General features: G+C 44.7%; 2 protein-coding genes across 2 annotated transcripts in view; one reads left to right on the forward strand and one right to left on the reverse strand.

Annotated features, from left to right (window-relative positions):
• LOC135910971 (uncharacterized) overlaps nucleotides 1-15,890 on the forward strand; it is a 110,064-nt gene that overhangs the window by 14,267 nt on the left and 79,907 nt on the right. The window lies entirely within an intron of this gene.
• Nucleotides 1,582-14,520, reverse strand: LOC135910948 (cuticle protein 12.5-like). Its single transcript, XM_065443019.2, has 3 exons — nucleotides 14,515-14,520; nucleotides 2,183-2,849; nucleotides 1,582-1,702 (listed from the first exon to the last, which is right to left on the reverse strand). Coding segments are annotated over exons 1-3 (675 nt in total). The 3' UTR covers nucleotides 1,582-1,700.

Consider the following 15,890-nt stretch of genomic DNA (forward strand, 5'->3'; position numbering starts at 1 on the left):
TTAAATTATGCACCCTAAGTTGCTGTAATCATTTTGATCTTGCAAATGCAGATAATTTCAGTAAAGTCTGTCCAGTGGATGTCTAACAAGAGCATTTGTGCCTGTCTGAGGTATTTGAATAGGGAAAACGGAGATGGGCCCGATGTAAAAGCTCTCTCAGCGTGGAGCGATTTTAGCCTTTGTCTTGAATTTAGAAGTAGGCAAATTTGTATCAGTTTATATGGCATACCACCTATTTCGTGAGAAGATGTGTTCACTTTTTGTACAACGGGCGGGATCGACTTACGTAGACTGACCGACGCGATGACTGAAGCGTCTACACAGTGACGCATTACGCACCTCAGAGCTTCTCTTGGCGGGTATCCCCTTGCCTGGCGTCAATTCCCAGTGGGGGCCACTTTCGGGATAGGTCGCTGTTCACTGCCACTGGGTTGGGCGTTTGGCCTTCCGGATTGCGTTCTGTGTCGCGGTTCACCACCTTGCTTCTTACTGCCATCGTAGCTATCGCAGTCGTCTATATGTCACTGACATCGGGCCGTAATCGCTATTGTCGTCGGGGCAGTGCCATTTTTGGGAAGCTGTGCCTTTGTCGATGCCATCGTCGTCAGACCAGCATTATTAGACCTTCGTCTGCAGGAGTGGTGTCCGAAGTCCCCTTCCTGCTATATTTTAAAGCAGTGCGTCGAGCACCAATGGAGCTCAGTATTTAGGCTGTTGCGACTGAAAATCAAGATCCGTAGCAATGAAAATATTCCCACTGGAAAAGGTCCCATTTGAAGACAGTCAGAAAAGGCCAGATCTGGTAGATGTGACTACTTTTTTGAAGAGACAAACAGCCGAGAAGATGAAGAACTTTCCGTACGTCTCCAGAGTGCCACTCACTTGCATGAAGGCCTTGCATTCGAGCAACTGAGTCATCCAATTGCCTGAATGTGTTAGTTAAATGTCCTGTAAGTGCCCTTCCTGCATAACCTTCTTATGCGCACACTGGTCTTACCTCCTACTCACATTGAACTCTCAAGCTCAGCATGAATAGGGCCATCTTAGTTAACCTCCCTTTGTACATACATTATAGAAACTCCAATTTTAAGTAATCAAATGTGGGTCTAAAATGGCAATAAAGTGGTGGCATACTGCAGTGCTTACAAGTAAAGCATTAATATATTGTTACGGGAGAATGAAATATATTTATTTACAATATATACAGTTACACGTTGTAGCTCAGTAGTCAGGGTACCGCCATCTGCCGATCGCCGAGACACTTCAACTTCCTCTTCACCTCACAACGTCCTTTCGTCCACGGCGGCACAAATTAGTAGGTAACCCTGACTACTAGTCTACAACCTCGTCCGTGACAATATTACACTAGGCACATTTCACAGTGGTAAAGGAGAGGAAGGGTGGAGGACAGACCTAGGATTAAGAAAGTCGAGTTATATGAAGCTAAAATTAGATAATGATGTTCAAGCACTTCTGAGTGCAACCTTCCTTAGCCAGTAATTTTCTACAGCCTTCTGACACACAATGTCAATCTCTATAGCAAAGTCGTCAAGGAAGAAAGCAAATCAGAACAAATGAATTAAATCGAACGTTTATTTCATTTGATGTGGCAATCCATGGTCGTTGAAGCGCTAACGAAAGAAAGCCGTAATAATTTATACCGTGATTTATTTTCTCCTCCTTGCGATTAGGGAAGTATTTTCTGAAAACAGAAAGAAACAAAGGAATACGTTAATGCACAGTTAGCGTTTGTGCTTATGGTCCATATTCGTGCAAAATATATTTAAGAAATACAACAAACAAGAGTTTATAAAAGGTATGAAACTAAAACTTAAAATACATGCGGTAAATTTCTCCTGTCGCCCGAGGTGTATTTTGAGTGAAAGCAAAAAAAAAAGGCAAGAGAGAAAAAAACGGCAAGTAATATTGATAACTTTTTAATTTCTCATTGAACTATAATGTGATCACGGAGTTCTGGAGAGATTATTATACAAAAGCGAAGCTCTACACACTCTGCGCCGAATGATAGGTGCCACCATATTACTTGAGTTTTAGGTGGCATCACTCCCCCTCATTAGATCCCTATTACCAGCACGACAAATTTGAGAACATCGGGAAGTCACTTTCATGTCTCTTTAACGTCAGAGTCTAACTAAGCTTACAATGACAGCCGCATACTCACACTTCTTGCGGAGAAGAGCGCCGTAGTGGAATGGAGTGCCAAGACCATAGCCGTAGTTCAGGCCGTAGCCGAGGAGACCATGGCCGTAGCCGTAGTGGCCAGCACCGTAGCCGAGGGTACCAACGCCGTAGCCGTAGTAGACTGGAGCGGCATGGTAGGCAGCGACTGCTGGGGCCACGTGGGCAACGGTGGCCACAGCTGGCACGTGGTGGACGGTGGTAGTGGCAACAGCTGGGACAGCGTGCACGGCAGCAACAGCTGGGGCCGCGGCGTAGGTGGTGACATGGGCCACAGCTGGAGCAGCAGCGACAACTGGGGCAGCGTGCACGGCTGTCACAGCTGGAGCAACAGCGTAGGTAGCGACTGGGGCAGCGTGGGCGACAGTGGCGACCCTGGTCACTGCTGGAGCAACAGCGTAGGAGGCGACGGCTGGGGCAGCGACTGCGGTGGCAACTGGTGCGTGAGCTACAGTGGCGACAGCTGGAGCAGCAGCATAAGTGGTGGAAACCTTAGTCACGGCTGGAGCAGCGGCATAGGTAGCAACTGGGGCAGCGTGGGCAACGGTGGCCACAGCTGGAGCAGCGGCCAGGCCAACGCCATAGCCGGCGGTGCCGACAAAACCAGCGAAAGCGCTGGTGGCCAGAGCCAGGACAATGCAGGCACGGATCTGGGCCGGAAGAAGAATGTTTCAAATGGAAAGCAACGAACTTAGCAGAATATTCGTGCAGAGAGCCAATACGCTTTCAAACCTGGCTCGTGTTTAGCAAAAGTTTTAGGTTAGATTTTTTAGGAGCAACTGCCGCACCTTTATGTCGGACATACAATTAGCTAAGGCAGCGGGCCAATGGCAAGCAAGTTGTGGCTCGGCACCTGATTTTTTTCTCAAGAGGCAAATGATCAAATAGTTTTTAGTATGAATGAATAGGCCATTTTTACAGCTATTGTTTATGGGTTATTGGTCACATAGGGTATATTTTTACGTAATTAATAATTTTGGTTGCCTTTATTTGTGAGTTTTGTATGAATGTTCTTTTCTCGACAGGCTTTGTGAAGCAGTTGTAGTAGGCGGACGATTATTTTACTGTAAACAGTGCACTCCAAAGTATGTCATGACCATTGAAGCAATTCCTGCCATATCTCTGAATGCACACATGCCCAGAATTTCGTTCAGATTGGAAACAAATCGCATGGATTTTGGTAAGATCTCAGCGAAACAGTTAAGATTGTTCAAGATTTGAGCAATCTGAATGTGAAATGGTTTGAATGACTTTCATGCAGAAGCGATTACATGACAATTGAAAGCTATAAATATCTTACCATCTTGATCTTACAGCCGCTGTTGTATCAACTGCTGGTGTGTTGTTCGTGTGTGGTCCCTTTTATACCAACGCGTCCAGGGCTCGTTCATGCACCGCATGAAGCTGAATAAGAAAAAAAAAATCATCTTGCATAGCCGGTACAACGTGGTCCAGACCAGACAGCATGATCGCACGCCGAGCATAAGAACAAAGCTACACGTGTTGAACAATAATGAGGCTAGACGCTCTGATCGGTTTGCTCCGTGTATTTTATGCTTGTTATGCTTTTTATCCTGCATACTTAGCTAAAGCGCTGTTGTTGGCGTAGATGAACGTAGTTCCGAGTTGATATTCAAGGACGGAATAAAAATGAGTTTTGACACTTGAAATGTAGGTAATACAGCTGCGGAGGCTCACTAGAAGTAGAAAGAGAAGGCTGGCCAGGGATTTTTCATCGCGATTATTGATACTGCATTCATCCATCCAGTTGATCTTCTCAGTGAGTGGAACTTTGGCAAATTTAGTATGAAAACGAAGTACTACCAGCAATTATTAGCGTCATCATTTTTTCATAAAACAAGTGAAAATATTTGCGAATTAATTTAGTGAACCGTTCAATTCAACATTTCACAATTGTAAATATCTTACTGCAGTACAACAAAGACCCAAGGGTCAATTTTGACCAACATTTAATATCACAATCAGTCACGGCATATTATCTCTGTTTATTAATATGTAAGCTTTACATATTATTACGCCGAGGTGCTGCAGGCTCAAATAAAAGAAAAACAGCGGGGTTAGATGATCCTTAGCGAATTCCGTAAGGATTCCACGCAGTAACAGAGCTTTTAAATATATATTTATTGTACACTAGCTCATGTGGCATTTTCCCTATAAAAACAATTGAATTACATTACCCAGTAACATACACAATCAAAATAGTGTTCGTAAGCGCCACCGAGAAAAGGAAACTATTATTTTTCTGGCCAATATTCGGTGTGTCGACCATCCTATCAACCATGGACGTGCGTATAGTAAAAGGCCATGTGAAGCAGTATTCTGCAGCCGGTATTCAACTGGAGTCATGCTGGGTCAGCAGAGGGTTTAAATGAGCTGCAGCTTAATACCGCGTTTTTTTCTTTCTTGTTGTAACTAGATGGAAATCGAAATAAAAGACACATAGAGAAATGCACCAGAAAATATTATTTCATTCAATTTGTAGTTGTCCTGCAATTCCTGGCAGTACAGTGACTGACAAATTCACACGCGTGGCGTGCACTGAAGATGATATATTTAATACCACTATCACAAAGTCATGCACGCAACAGGTTATTTCAATCATCAGTTAGAATTTCAAGAAATAGTTAGGGAATTGTAGTCAAAACAGACTTCTTCTACGCCAAATTTGTCCAACTGTGCAATTCAAGCTGCCGGTAAAAGGCAACCATTCTGTCTAAACAGTAATACCGCGAATCCATCTGGGCGCAGCGTACACAAACCTCGTTTTGCATATTCTGTGCAAAAAGTGCAGTGCGATCTTGCTCGGAATCAGAAGAAGATATAGAGGACCATTTGTGGCATTGCAGTATTGATGCATCACATTCAAGAACTGCAACGGATAAATTTCTAGGTCTGCAGTGACTGGACTACAAAAACGTGCAGTAAGCGCAGTAAAAGAATTCATTGAAGCGTCTAGAATCGCGGACAATTGCTAGAGCCACATAGCCTGTTCTGTATGCATTATGCTTTGAGCAAATATCGTTGTGCGGCATTTTAGCATTACTGCCGAAGTATTCTTTGAACTTGATAAATTTACAACGACGCGTAGCTTTCTATACATATGGTGTCCCACGATACTTGAGGCAAACTTCAAAATTATGCAAATGTCACGTAGCTAGACATAATCAAGAAAATGTTGTTTGCCGTCGCTTGGAGACAATCACAGTATTTATCGCATTCCGGCTAATTGGATAATTAGTCTTTCTTACCTAATCAGCTTCTCAAATGACGCATATAGACGAAAAGTGACAATTGGAAAATCGTAAAGCAACTTGAACAACTCTCCGTACACCTTTCGGTTGCTCAATACATACTGCTTAAAAGTGGTTTTCCTGCGTGAAAGAGGCTTTCGATTACACGCAAGATCGCCCTGCTACTGGCCGCACGAGACAACCTGCGGGCATTTGCGGGCTTCAGTCATGCTTGAAAGAATAGTGTCGCGCACTGGGTCATCGGCTGTTCTCCTTCTTTTCTGCGTTAACCTATTCTCTGGCGGCCAGTGCATGATAGCTATTACTCTCCTCGCTTTATCACTCTCGCTTACCGACAATATTGTCCCAGCTCATTTTACTTTTTTTTCTTACTTTAGTATGAAAATATAAGACATACCGAAACAGGTGAAAAATCCCCTGTCCCGATGCAGTTTCTGTGTGTGCACAGTACCAATACCAAATCTATCCGTGATGTTCGGAACATGCAAAGGCACTGCTGTGCACGTTTTCTCACATTTCGCGGTTGTTGTTTTTTTCTGTGCTCGAAAGCACGCCTTTTTCATCGCCCGAGAAGACCCATATTCAGTGCCCATTCTCTCAGATTAAACTCCCGCAGGAGATTATAGGCGTAACGTATTCCACTACGATTTCACAGTAACCAATATCCGCAAGTTCCCAAGCATATTCCAAGAAACCCAACAATAGGCGAAATATGGAGCAGCTAATCAAACACTGCATCTCCAGCAATATCTCCATATCTTGCTCCCTCAAAAGTGAAACATTACAGTCGTGGACATTAAGAACACATTTCTGTCAATGCATATCTACGAAAATCTTCGTAGCGACGCTAAGGAATACAAAGTTGAGGTATCACCTCATCTAGCTATATGTACTACCGTGATATATATTACCTGCTCTTGGTAATAAAATCGCACTCACAAACTCCACATAAACATGCCACATTGATGTCTGTCCTAATTTTCTTCCCCCCTCCCGCTCTTTGTCTTCTTTCGACTTCGTCGCCTTTTAGCTGTGGGCCACAGGACGCGCTTCATTCTCCCAGCATATTTTGCATTGATCTGGGAATGACACTTGAATGCATCGGATGCCAAGTACAGGCATCCGATTTCTCTGTTGCGTGGGGACCGATGTGTCACATGGCCTTGAAGTGTCATCGGGCCTTATAGCGTAAAACTATACCAATGTTCTTATTTTCAATCTCGTGACGTCAAACGTACGTAACCAGCGACGCAACCATGTGGTGACTGGAAGCTTTGTTTGAAACGGCCATTGAAATACTGTCCTCGTTTTTAGAAGCTCAGATTTGTTTGCTTTCAAAGCGAATATGATTGCCTTACTTTACAAGTTTTGCTTGTCCAAGTGGCTGCCCAAGGGCGAGGAGCACGGAGAAATGGAGGGTTTCGGTTGGGTTAATCTATTGCAACGAAAGTAGATAAGCGGACGGGGAGGGTAGTGCCGGCATCGGCGATTGGTCCGACGCTCCTTGCTTAGCTTTCGGTGTCTGGTAGTAAATTGTGATGGTGTAATATGGAAGGGTGAAATACAGCTAAAACGGATCCTCAGCGAAGAAACGTTGTCAGAGCGATGTCGCGTACATTCCGACAAGGCTCGATAAGGTTGTACTCCCATGCAAATATCTTTATTCTACGCAAACAAATCAATTTTCAGTGGCAGCTCTGTAGTAGCCAGGGCCAGCGTGATCGCAGGGTTCTTATTGGTGATTTATTTCGGAATGGCGCGGTGTTTGGCTATTCCAGCTATTTCGACATAACAATGCATTTTTGATGTATATGCAAGGTATATGTAAACTGGTAGTGAAGCTTCCATAGAAGCCCACATTTCAAGGAAATGGGGCTCGTTGTAACCGTCGCCATCTACGCATCGTGTGGACAACTAGCAGCTAGCGAAAAATAAAAAAAAGTGACGTCACGATCTTACGGTGCTTGCTGCGAGTGTCTGAATTTCTTCAGCGTCCGACATTAGGGCCGCTACGATAGCAGTTAATTTTTCTTTTGAGGACGAGGTGAGCTTGCGACTTGTCTCAGCTGAAGCGCCAGCGTGTGCTTTAACTATTAGGAGGGGCGTATGCCTTAATGTGAACCTAATTAGGCTGTTATTGGCGGCGATTGCTCCAGTAGCATCCTAAGGAAGGTGAGCGAATATTATGCTAATAGCACTGCTAAGGAGCTTTCAAAATCAACTTCACTTCTATTCGTCTTGAATCCTTCAACCAATATAATTGACCAAACAAAACATGCTTCATTGATGAAAAGTACTATCACCAGCAGACAGTCGTTATGCACTGCAACCTATGCGATTTTTATTTCACAGAATCCTTCGTAATTTCTTGCGACACCATGTATTCATATCCAAGAATTATTAGACAACATTGCTCCACATTATCATTCAGAAAACATTCCACTTTCTAATTTTGCGGCCCATCGGATACTCAGAGCCTGTGTTTTGGGGAGTTAACGAACATAGCGCGACGGTTTATTCGCGGGGCGTTCCGCATTCACCGTCACGACGAGGCAAGCGCGTCGGACGCCACAGCGTGAATTTTCACGATAAGAAAAAACCTGCCCTCACACCGTTCGCCAACGAATGCAGTGTGCTCGTTCACGCAAAGTTTTAAGTGAAGCGCACGCCACACTCTAAAGAAACACGCAAGGAAATAAAAAAAAAAACTCGGACGAAACCACCACCTTAAAAAGAGAAGCGCCATCCCTCACGACATAATAGCTGGCTTGCAAAGCCTTGCCAAGTCGTGCGCCAGAATCAATGGTTGCTAGGGGTGGCCAAGAAAGGAACAATCAATTGTCAAAGGGGAAAAAATAACATTTGTTCTTTTAGTGCCTTAAAAATACCTGAAACGGCAAAACTACTCGTATTAAAAATTTTAGAGCATTGTTTTGCACATAGGTTTTCTAGTTTCAGTGTCTGTCTGTTTCATTGGCTGACAAGAGGCGAGGAAAACGCCGAAGTGAAGAGGCATTCCATGGGGCCAAACCAGTGCACTGAAAAATGATAACCGGATGAATAGGGTGGTGCCGGCGTACGTAATTGGTCCGCTTTCCCTTACTTAGCTTGCAGTGGCTGGTCTAAAATCACGACTGCATGCAACGGTAGGTTATGAATGCCATTAAAACGAATTCTCAGCAAAGAAAGGTTGGCAGAACGAGGTAAAGTGTTTTTCCGACTGTGAAATAAGCTCGCAAATGCTTGGAAAACTGCCATGCGACTGCCCGCTCGAGGCACTTTGAATGTATTTGAGGGGTTGAGCTTTATGAGCACTACGAGTAATTCAAGACTAAAACGCCTTGTCAATATTCCTCTAAAGAAACCGGCTTATCGAATGGTCTATCGAAATTCGAAATGCGAAGCATTTCTTGGCGAACAATTGCCACTTTTCCATTTTGTATGTATCTATCTGCTTAGTCGCCGTCGTCTTGATGCTCTTATGGTCGTTACCTTAATTTCGTAGCTTTCCCGCGCACTACTTTGCATAACATCGATTCCCGCAAGGCGTGGGGTCTGCCGATTTTTCTTTCTTTCTTTTTCTTTTGAACACTGTTTCAAACTCTACTAAATGTTCTCAAAGAGCTTCATGGCAGATGATTTACCTGCATAGACGGACATCTCTCATAAGAAAAAAAAATTCACCGATGATTTCGATACTCCATAATGGGAAATTGCAGCTCAGCTCTATACCTATTTCTATTTCGCGGTATATTGACTAGCATGGACAATCTGTCTCATGCGGCACATTATAAATGAAGCGAAGCGTGGCACGACTGCCTCGGAAAGCCGAAGATCGCAAGAGCCAGCGCGTGGGTGACGCGTGGGCGCGATATACAGCGGCCACCGCAGACAGACCGCCGCTCATACAGCGTTTTTTTTTTCTGGACATATCCTATCGCTGGATTCGCTGGCCGCATGTCAAGGTGAACAGACGAAGGCGCGCTACTCTGGTGACATCTCGTAGCGGTCGACGCTGCTGAGCCTGCCTTTCCCGCTTTTCTTCTCACGCTTGCGCCATACACTCTTCCTCCGCTTTATTCTTCGCGTTTTTTTTTACTATTGCCGTCTTTTTTGATACGCCGCTGCGCCCACCATTCGTTCTTTTATCCTTCGCTGTGCTCGTTCGCTCGGTTACGCCGAGGGATCATGGCGAGGGATGCCGGCGCTAAACGCAGAATGGGCGCCTAAGTATTGCGAATAACAATTTGACAGAACCCATCCGATGATGACTGTCGACAGTGAAGCATACGAAAAAAAAATCGCCCGAACTCATCTAGCGATCGTTGTCAACGGTGAAGCGCTTAGTATTGAATTCATATACCTATGCGACGTTCTGAAGCGGTCGAAATGAGTTATGCATGACGCGTGTGCTGCAGCGGGACTCCTCTATCGCGCACCCCTAAGAACGCTCGGCGCCATCTAGCGAAGCCGCCGCAAAGCGTACGCGTGGCATCCAAAATGCATGGCGCGCCGGTGCTTGCAAACGCTCGACAATGCGTGATGCGGCAACTAAGCCGCTCTATCGCGGTAGTTTCGCGATACGCTGCGCCACCTAGTGCGCTACCTAGACGACCTGGCGTGGACTCTGGGACGAGAAGCGTGGCGCGCTTATGCTCGCGAAGGATGAAACATATTACCTCGTTTGCCACACAACCAGTGGCACATACTCAGTGCTCCAAATTGGCGAGAGGTTCATTGAAGAGAGGCCCATACACAGTGTATTCATCGCACGGATCGACAAAGTGTTAGTGCAAAAGACGTTCATTTAAAAGTGGCACATAACCAGGCTACTTGTGGCGCAGCCGGCGAAAACGTCTGGTTTTTATCCTTGAGGAATGCTTGCCACATGCGTTGAATTCCACACATTATGATTAAAAATTTAACGATATTTGCTGTTAGTGTAGATCCGCACAGTCTGAGCGGCAGGTACCTAGCTCCCCAAGTTGACACCAAATAAATTCATTGCAGTCAAATCCCAATAAAAATCCCAATAAAGTAAGGCTTCAGGCAGGGAGATACGATCTTCCCAATGCTATTCACAGCGTGTTTACAGGAGGTATTCATAGACCTGGAATGGGAAGAATTGGGGATAAAAGTTAATAGAGAATACCTTAGTAACTTGCGATTCGCTGATGATATTGCCTTGCTTAGTAACTCGAGGGACCAATTGCAATGCATGCTCACTGACCTGGAGAGGCAAAGCAGAAGGGTGGGTCTTAAAATTAAGCGACAGAAAACTAAAGTAATGTTTAACAGTCTCGGAAGAGAACAGCAGTTCATGACAAGTAGCGAGGCAGTGGAATTGGTAAGAGAATACATCTACTTAGGGCAGGTAGTGACCACGGATCCGGATCCGGATCATGAGACCGAAATAATCAGAAGAATAAGAATGGGCTGGGATGCGTTTGGCAGGCATTCTCAAATCATGAACCGCATGTTACCTCTATCCCTCAAGAGAAAAGTGTATAACAGCTGTTTCTTACCAGTACTCACCTGTGGGGCAGAAACCTGGAGGCTTACGAAAAGAGTTCTGCTTAAATTGAGCACAACGCAACGAGCTATGGAAAGAAGAATGATGGGTGTAACGTTAAGGGATAAGTAAAGAGCAGATTGGTTGAGGGAATAAACGCGAGTTAATGACATCTTAGTTGAAATCAACAAAAAGAAATGGGCATGGGCAGCACATATAATGAGGAGGGAAGATAACGAATAGTCATTAAGGGCTACGGACTGGATTCCAAGGGAAGGGAAGCGTATCAGGGGGCGGCAGAAAGTTAGGTGGGCGGATAACATTAAGAAGTTTGCAGGGACAACATGGCCACAATTAGTGCATGACCGGGGTAGTTGGAGAAGTACGGGAGAAGCCTTTGCCCTGCAGTGGGCGTAACCAGGCTGATGATGATGATGACTCTACCTATAATTACATCCTCCCTAATTACATAAGCTCGCCACGTGTGGGCTTAGTTAAGAAGATTTCAACGTGCAGCAATACCACGTTTGAACGAAACGAAGTTGATAACTTTGGTACTCATTCAAGTTAAGCATAAGGGCCGTACAAAGATGGCCACAAGAAGCAATGAAAAGAACAAAGGACGAAAATAACCTCATTCTTGCAGTAATTTTCGTTGTTTAATGAGTCCGTGTTTCGAACGCCAGCCTTTCAGTGACGCTAAAGCAACATCAGTTGGGCATGATAATGTGGCGGCACACTGGAAAGGTTGGATGAAGGACGCCTCCGGCTAGTAGCTTTCATTTATTTAGAAAATATGAACTTCATATAAAGACGATATAATGTAAATAACATGAACAATATATAAAAAAAACAGCGTAGCGTGCGCGAACACTCGCGCATACAAGATAAACAGAGATGTAAAGACAAACATCCAAGCTAGTGTAGCATGCGCGAACACTCACACATACAAGTTGGAGTGAGAAAGACAAACATCGAAACAGGAATCAACCCGATACACTCTTTGAAGTCCTCCACAATAATTTGAACACATGCGCATACTGCAATGAAAATTGAAAATTCGCGGACACCAACGGGCTATAGTTGGACTAATTCCGCAAGTAGAATTGAGTTCAGCACGGTGCGCCATTTGTTAGCCCTAGTAGCCGCCTTTGGTGGGCTCAAGAGGGACAGTCCATAATCGTGTTGACGCCAGTACCCTGGGCCAGGGCCAGTACCCCAAATAGTCAGAATCCCCGCAAACGTAACCAAGGTTGTACTTGCTTTTGTACTTGTACTTGCTTGTACGTTCTTGGTTGGACTTTACAGAGCACCTACTCGAGCTGGTCATTTTTCTGGAAGTTCATTCGTCGCAACAAACGTTTTCGTACTTATAATTGCTTGTAGTATTGCGGTCATTGGCGTATACAGTAACAGGACAGATTAAACATGCGTTGTGCGCTTAACGTCGGTGCAAGAAAAGCCCACGCCCAACAGTCTTAAGTGCAAGAGCCATCAGTTCCCATTTGCTTCCTTCTGGAGTTCTGGAGCTACATTGAGAAGATTGACAATTGTGCTGCTGCGATTTTAGAAACTTGTAATATTTCAATCGGATCTTTCTTTCGTGCTCCACCGGGTAGTCTCAGTAGGGCGAGAAGATATGACGCCTTGCCATGTGCGTTTAGGCGTCATAAGCACGCAGAACGCATTTTAACCCAGAACGCATTATACACGAGCCGATAGAAGAGTTGCGCCGAATGAAAAATACCCGTGCTCGATGGTGAGGTTTGAACAGCGATCCCACAACACAACCACTCATTAGGCTGGGGACTCTGTGTCTTATGTCGTTTATTGCAGGGAACAAATGCCTATCTCTCGTGGCATAAAATAATGACTTTTTTAGAACTCATCACAGAGGCGTACAAAGGCTCCCATAAAAGTATGCACTCACCCTTGGCATGCGTGTATTTGGCAGTAACCTAGCTTTGCAGGAAACACGAAGATGGCAGTAGTACTAAAGTTACAGAAGCTTGCGTGGCCTGGCAGAATAACAGCCTTACCACACCTCTCCTCGTGCAAGCAATAGCACTTAGAGTCGCCGCGTGCATTGGGTCCGGTGTGGTATGTTGAATATGTGTCTTTAAATGTGAGAGCGTGTCGGTTACTTCCATCCTTTCCTTGGCCGCTAGTGCGTTTAGACGCTATGTGATGATGCACTACCTTGGAGGTCAGCTGAAGTCATTGATCGCCTAAATAAGGCCTCGCGTGTTCTGTAACTAGTTCTGCACACTAAAAAAGATCTACACCTGTTTGCAAGGAAGTTCAATGTGCAGCCGGGCGTATTGCGGTCTGCTGGCGCTAGACAGTGAGGTGCAGCCATGCGACAGTCAGAAAGAAACAGATCACAAGAGCTAGTGTTGTATGACTCGAAACAGTAATGGCGACGGCAAGTATCGCCAATTTTTTCCTGAAGCAATTTTCGTCATTGATATTTCAGTGAAGCTCATAGTTCTGCATATATTCACGACGACAATATTTCATGACAGCGTTCCATAACGAGAACCTTACGTTTACCTGGACAATTACGAGTGTAGACTACAACTGTTTATATCTTAGTTGTCAGGAGCGCTTCTAGTGACTCGTAATCCATGAATCTGTGGCATCCGAACAAGTTATTTTTCACCGAGACGCTATATCGGAGGGCCGCTCGAGTTTGTGAACTATTGATACACTGTTTTGTCAGTTGGACATGCACACACATTTTTTAGCCCTGTACACTGAGTAATAATTTCACTTTTTGCTTGTGCCACCACCATCGCCAGTGTTGTATTGCACGTCGCAGCATCAACGTTCCTTTTTCGTGAAAGCTGACCATTTTACTCCGAGGCTGGTAAAATCTAGCGATTCTCTTTCAATACTTACGTTTCTTGGTTGGAGCTCTACATTCCTCCACATTCGTCCAGTTTGTTCTCTTGAACGCCACATTTAACAAAATCGGCTGGTCCCGATCGGTGAAAACAGGAAAAGAATACAATAGAGCAAAAACATGTGTGCATCGACATTTGCGACACTTGTTACAACATGGATCCCAGAGATGTGACGTTGTATGTTAATTGCCATTTGTACGTTCTTATCTTTGTGTGTGCGTTATTGTCATCGTGTGTGTATTTTTTTAGGTACTTTTTTTAGAGCGCAGCCCTTAGGCGCCCGTCCCTGTGGCCAGCACCAGCCGAACGAAGTGAACGAGCACAACATCGAAGGATGGAAGAGCAGCGCGGAGCGCAGCGGCGAATGAAAGGTGGCGATAGAGAAGAGAGCGCGAGGAGGAAATGTGAGAAGGAGGGCGTAGCGGAAGCATGAGGAATTGTAGGAGGAGGGTATGGCGAAAGGGAGAGAAGAAAAGCGTAGTGCGGCGCAAGGCCTGTTCTGCGACGATTACTGCGAGATGGCGCCAGGGTACCTCGAGTCGTCTGTTCATTCCTTTATTCTTCTTGAATGACTACTTTTCACAGCTAACAAATGCTAAACGCTATCTCTCGACGCATGACTCACCTGCATGTATCAGAAGTTTATCGAATGTTATGGTTGTTTCTATCCACTGGCTGTTGTGACAAAAGGCTTTTGTGATCAGACTCTACGTGCGACGCATATTGTGTAGTACTTCCTGGAAGTTATTCGGGCACCAGCGATTACAGTGGAACCTTCGGCGAGTCATATATAAAAGCCGACTTGCTTGACGCGCAGATAAGATTTTCGACGATCATCGGCTCCGCTTGCCTCTGTCCTTGTGCTCGAGTGTTACTTTATTTTCTAGACACAAGTTCGCTCAATGAATAATTGAATTTACAACTCACAGTTCCGACACAATGTCGTTCTTCATTGTCGCTACCACGCGACAATAAATCTTAACACAAAATAGTGTCAGCCAGTGTTTCCTGGACAATATTGAGCGATGAAACCAGTGGAAGTGCTTTGTCTGCCGCAGCTGCTAAATTAGCCGCCCGAGCAGAGGCTCGGTGCCGCCGCCCAAAGGACCTTGTCGTTTATAATCAAATTCTGTGCCACAATACATCGCGAACTCAAAATACCGGAACAGATACGCTCAATATTCGCATTTGGGAGTATTGTAATCATCAGACATCCTTTTTTCACGCGCATTCCATCGAACTTGTGAGCTGATGAACTTGGATTGTGAAGTAAAAGTATTTGTGTCATGACTTTTGTAAACTACTCGTGCGAACTTCTTTTTGAATACATTCGTATTGTTACGACTATGTTATTACCATAGTGTGCAAAATTCTAATGCACCAAAATCTCCTCACGGACATCTAAACAAAGAAAATAGAAAGCTTTCCTCATGTTTACGCCGGCCTCTCCGTGCGCTTTTGCCCGGTGTTATCTGTGACCAGTATTAGTGCTGTGCCTCAAGCGCTAAGTAGATTTCATTATTAATATTGGCACGGATAACGACAAGTCGCGTTGCTTAGCTGTGGTGTTTGAACACGTATGCGACAAGACTCAGTCTTTCATGTTCTGTTACCCCACCACATGAGCCAATATTGATGCGTTTCAAACGCTTTCTTTGCTACCCGCTTACAGACACCATGCAAGCAAAGAAATAATTAAGTGGACACCTATGTTTGTTTTTGTTTCTTTTCAAACGTGAAACACTTCATGGGTGGTAGGAGTGTGCTTTATTCAGACTCCTCTCAACAAAATCTCATTTTATAAAAGAAATAGAGTCTACATACACACACAGCACCTGGCTTAAAAGACTAGATAACTCTTTATTGAGCTTGCAAAATTCACTACTGTTCAGATAATGTGGTCGTAAGGCTGACAAAGGGATGTTTTCGGCGCGGATAAGCCTGTGCCACGTTTCACGTCGTCCCTTGTTTCTGCAAGAGAATATAGGTAATGGAATGAAC

This window comes from Dermacentor albipictus, chromosome 2 (genome assembly GCF_038994185.2).
Source record: "Dermacentor albipictus isolate Rhodes 1998 colony chromosome 2, USDA_Dalb.pri_finalv2, whole genome shotgun sequence".
In the NCBI taxonomy this organism is placed as follows: domain Eukaryota; kingdom Metazoa; phylum Arthropoda; class Arachnida; order Ixodida; family Ixodidae; genus Dermacentor; species Dermacentor albipictus.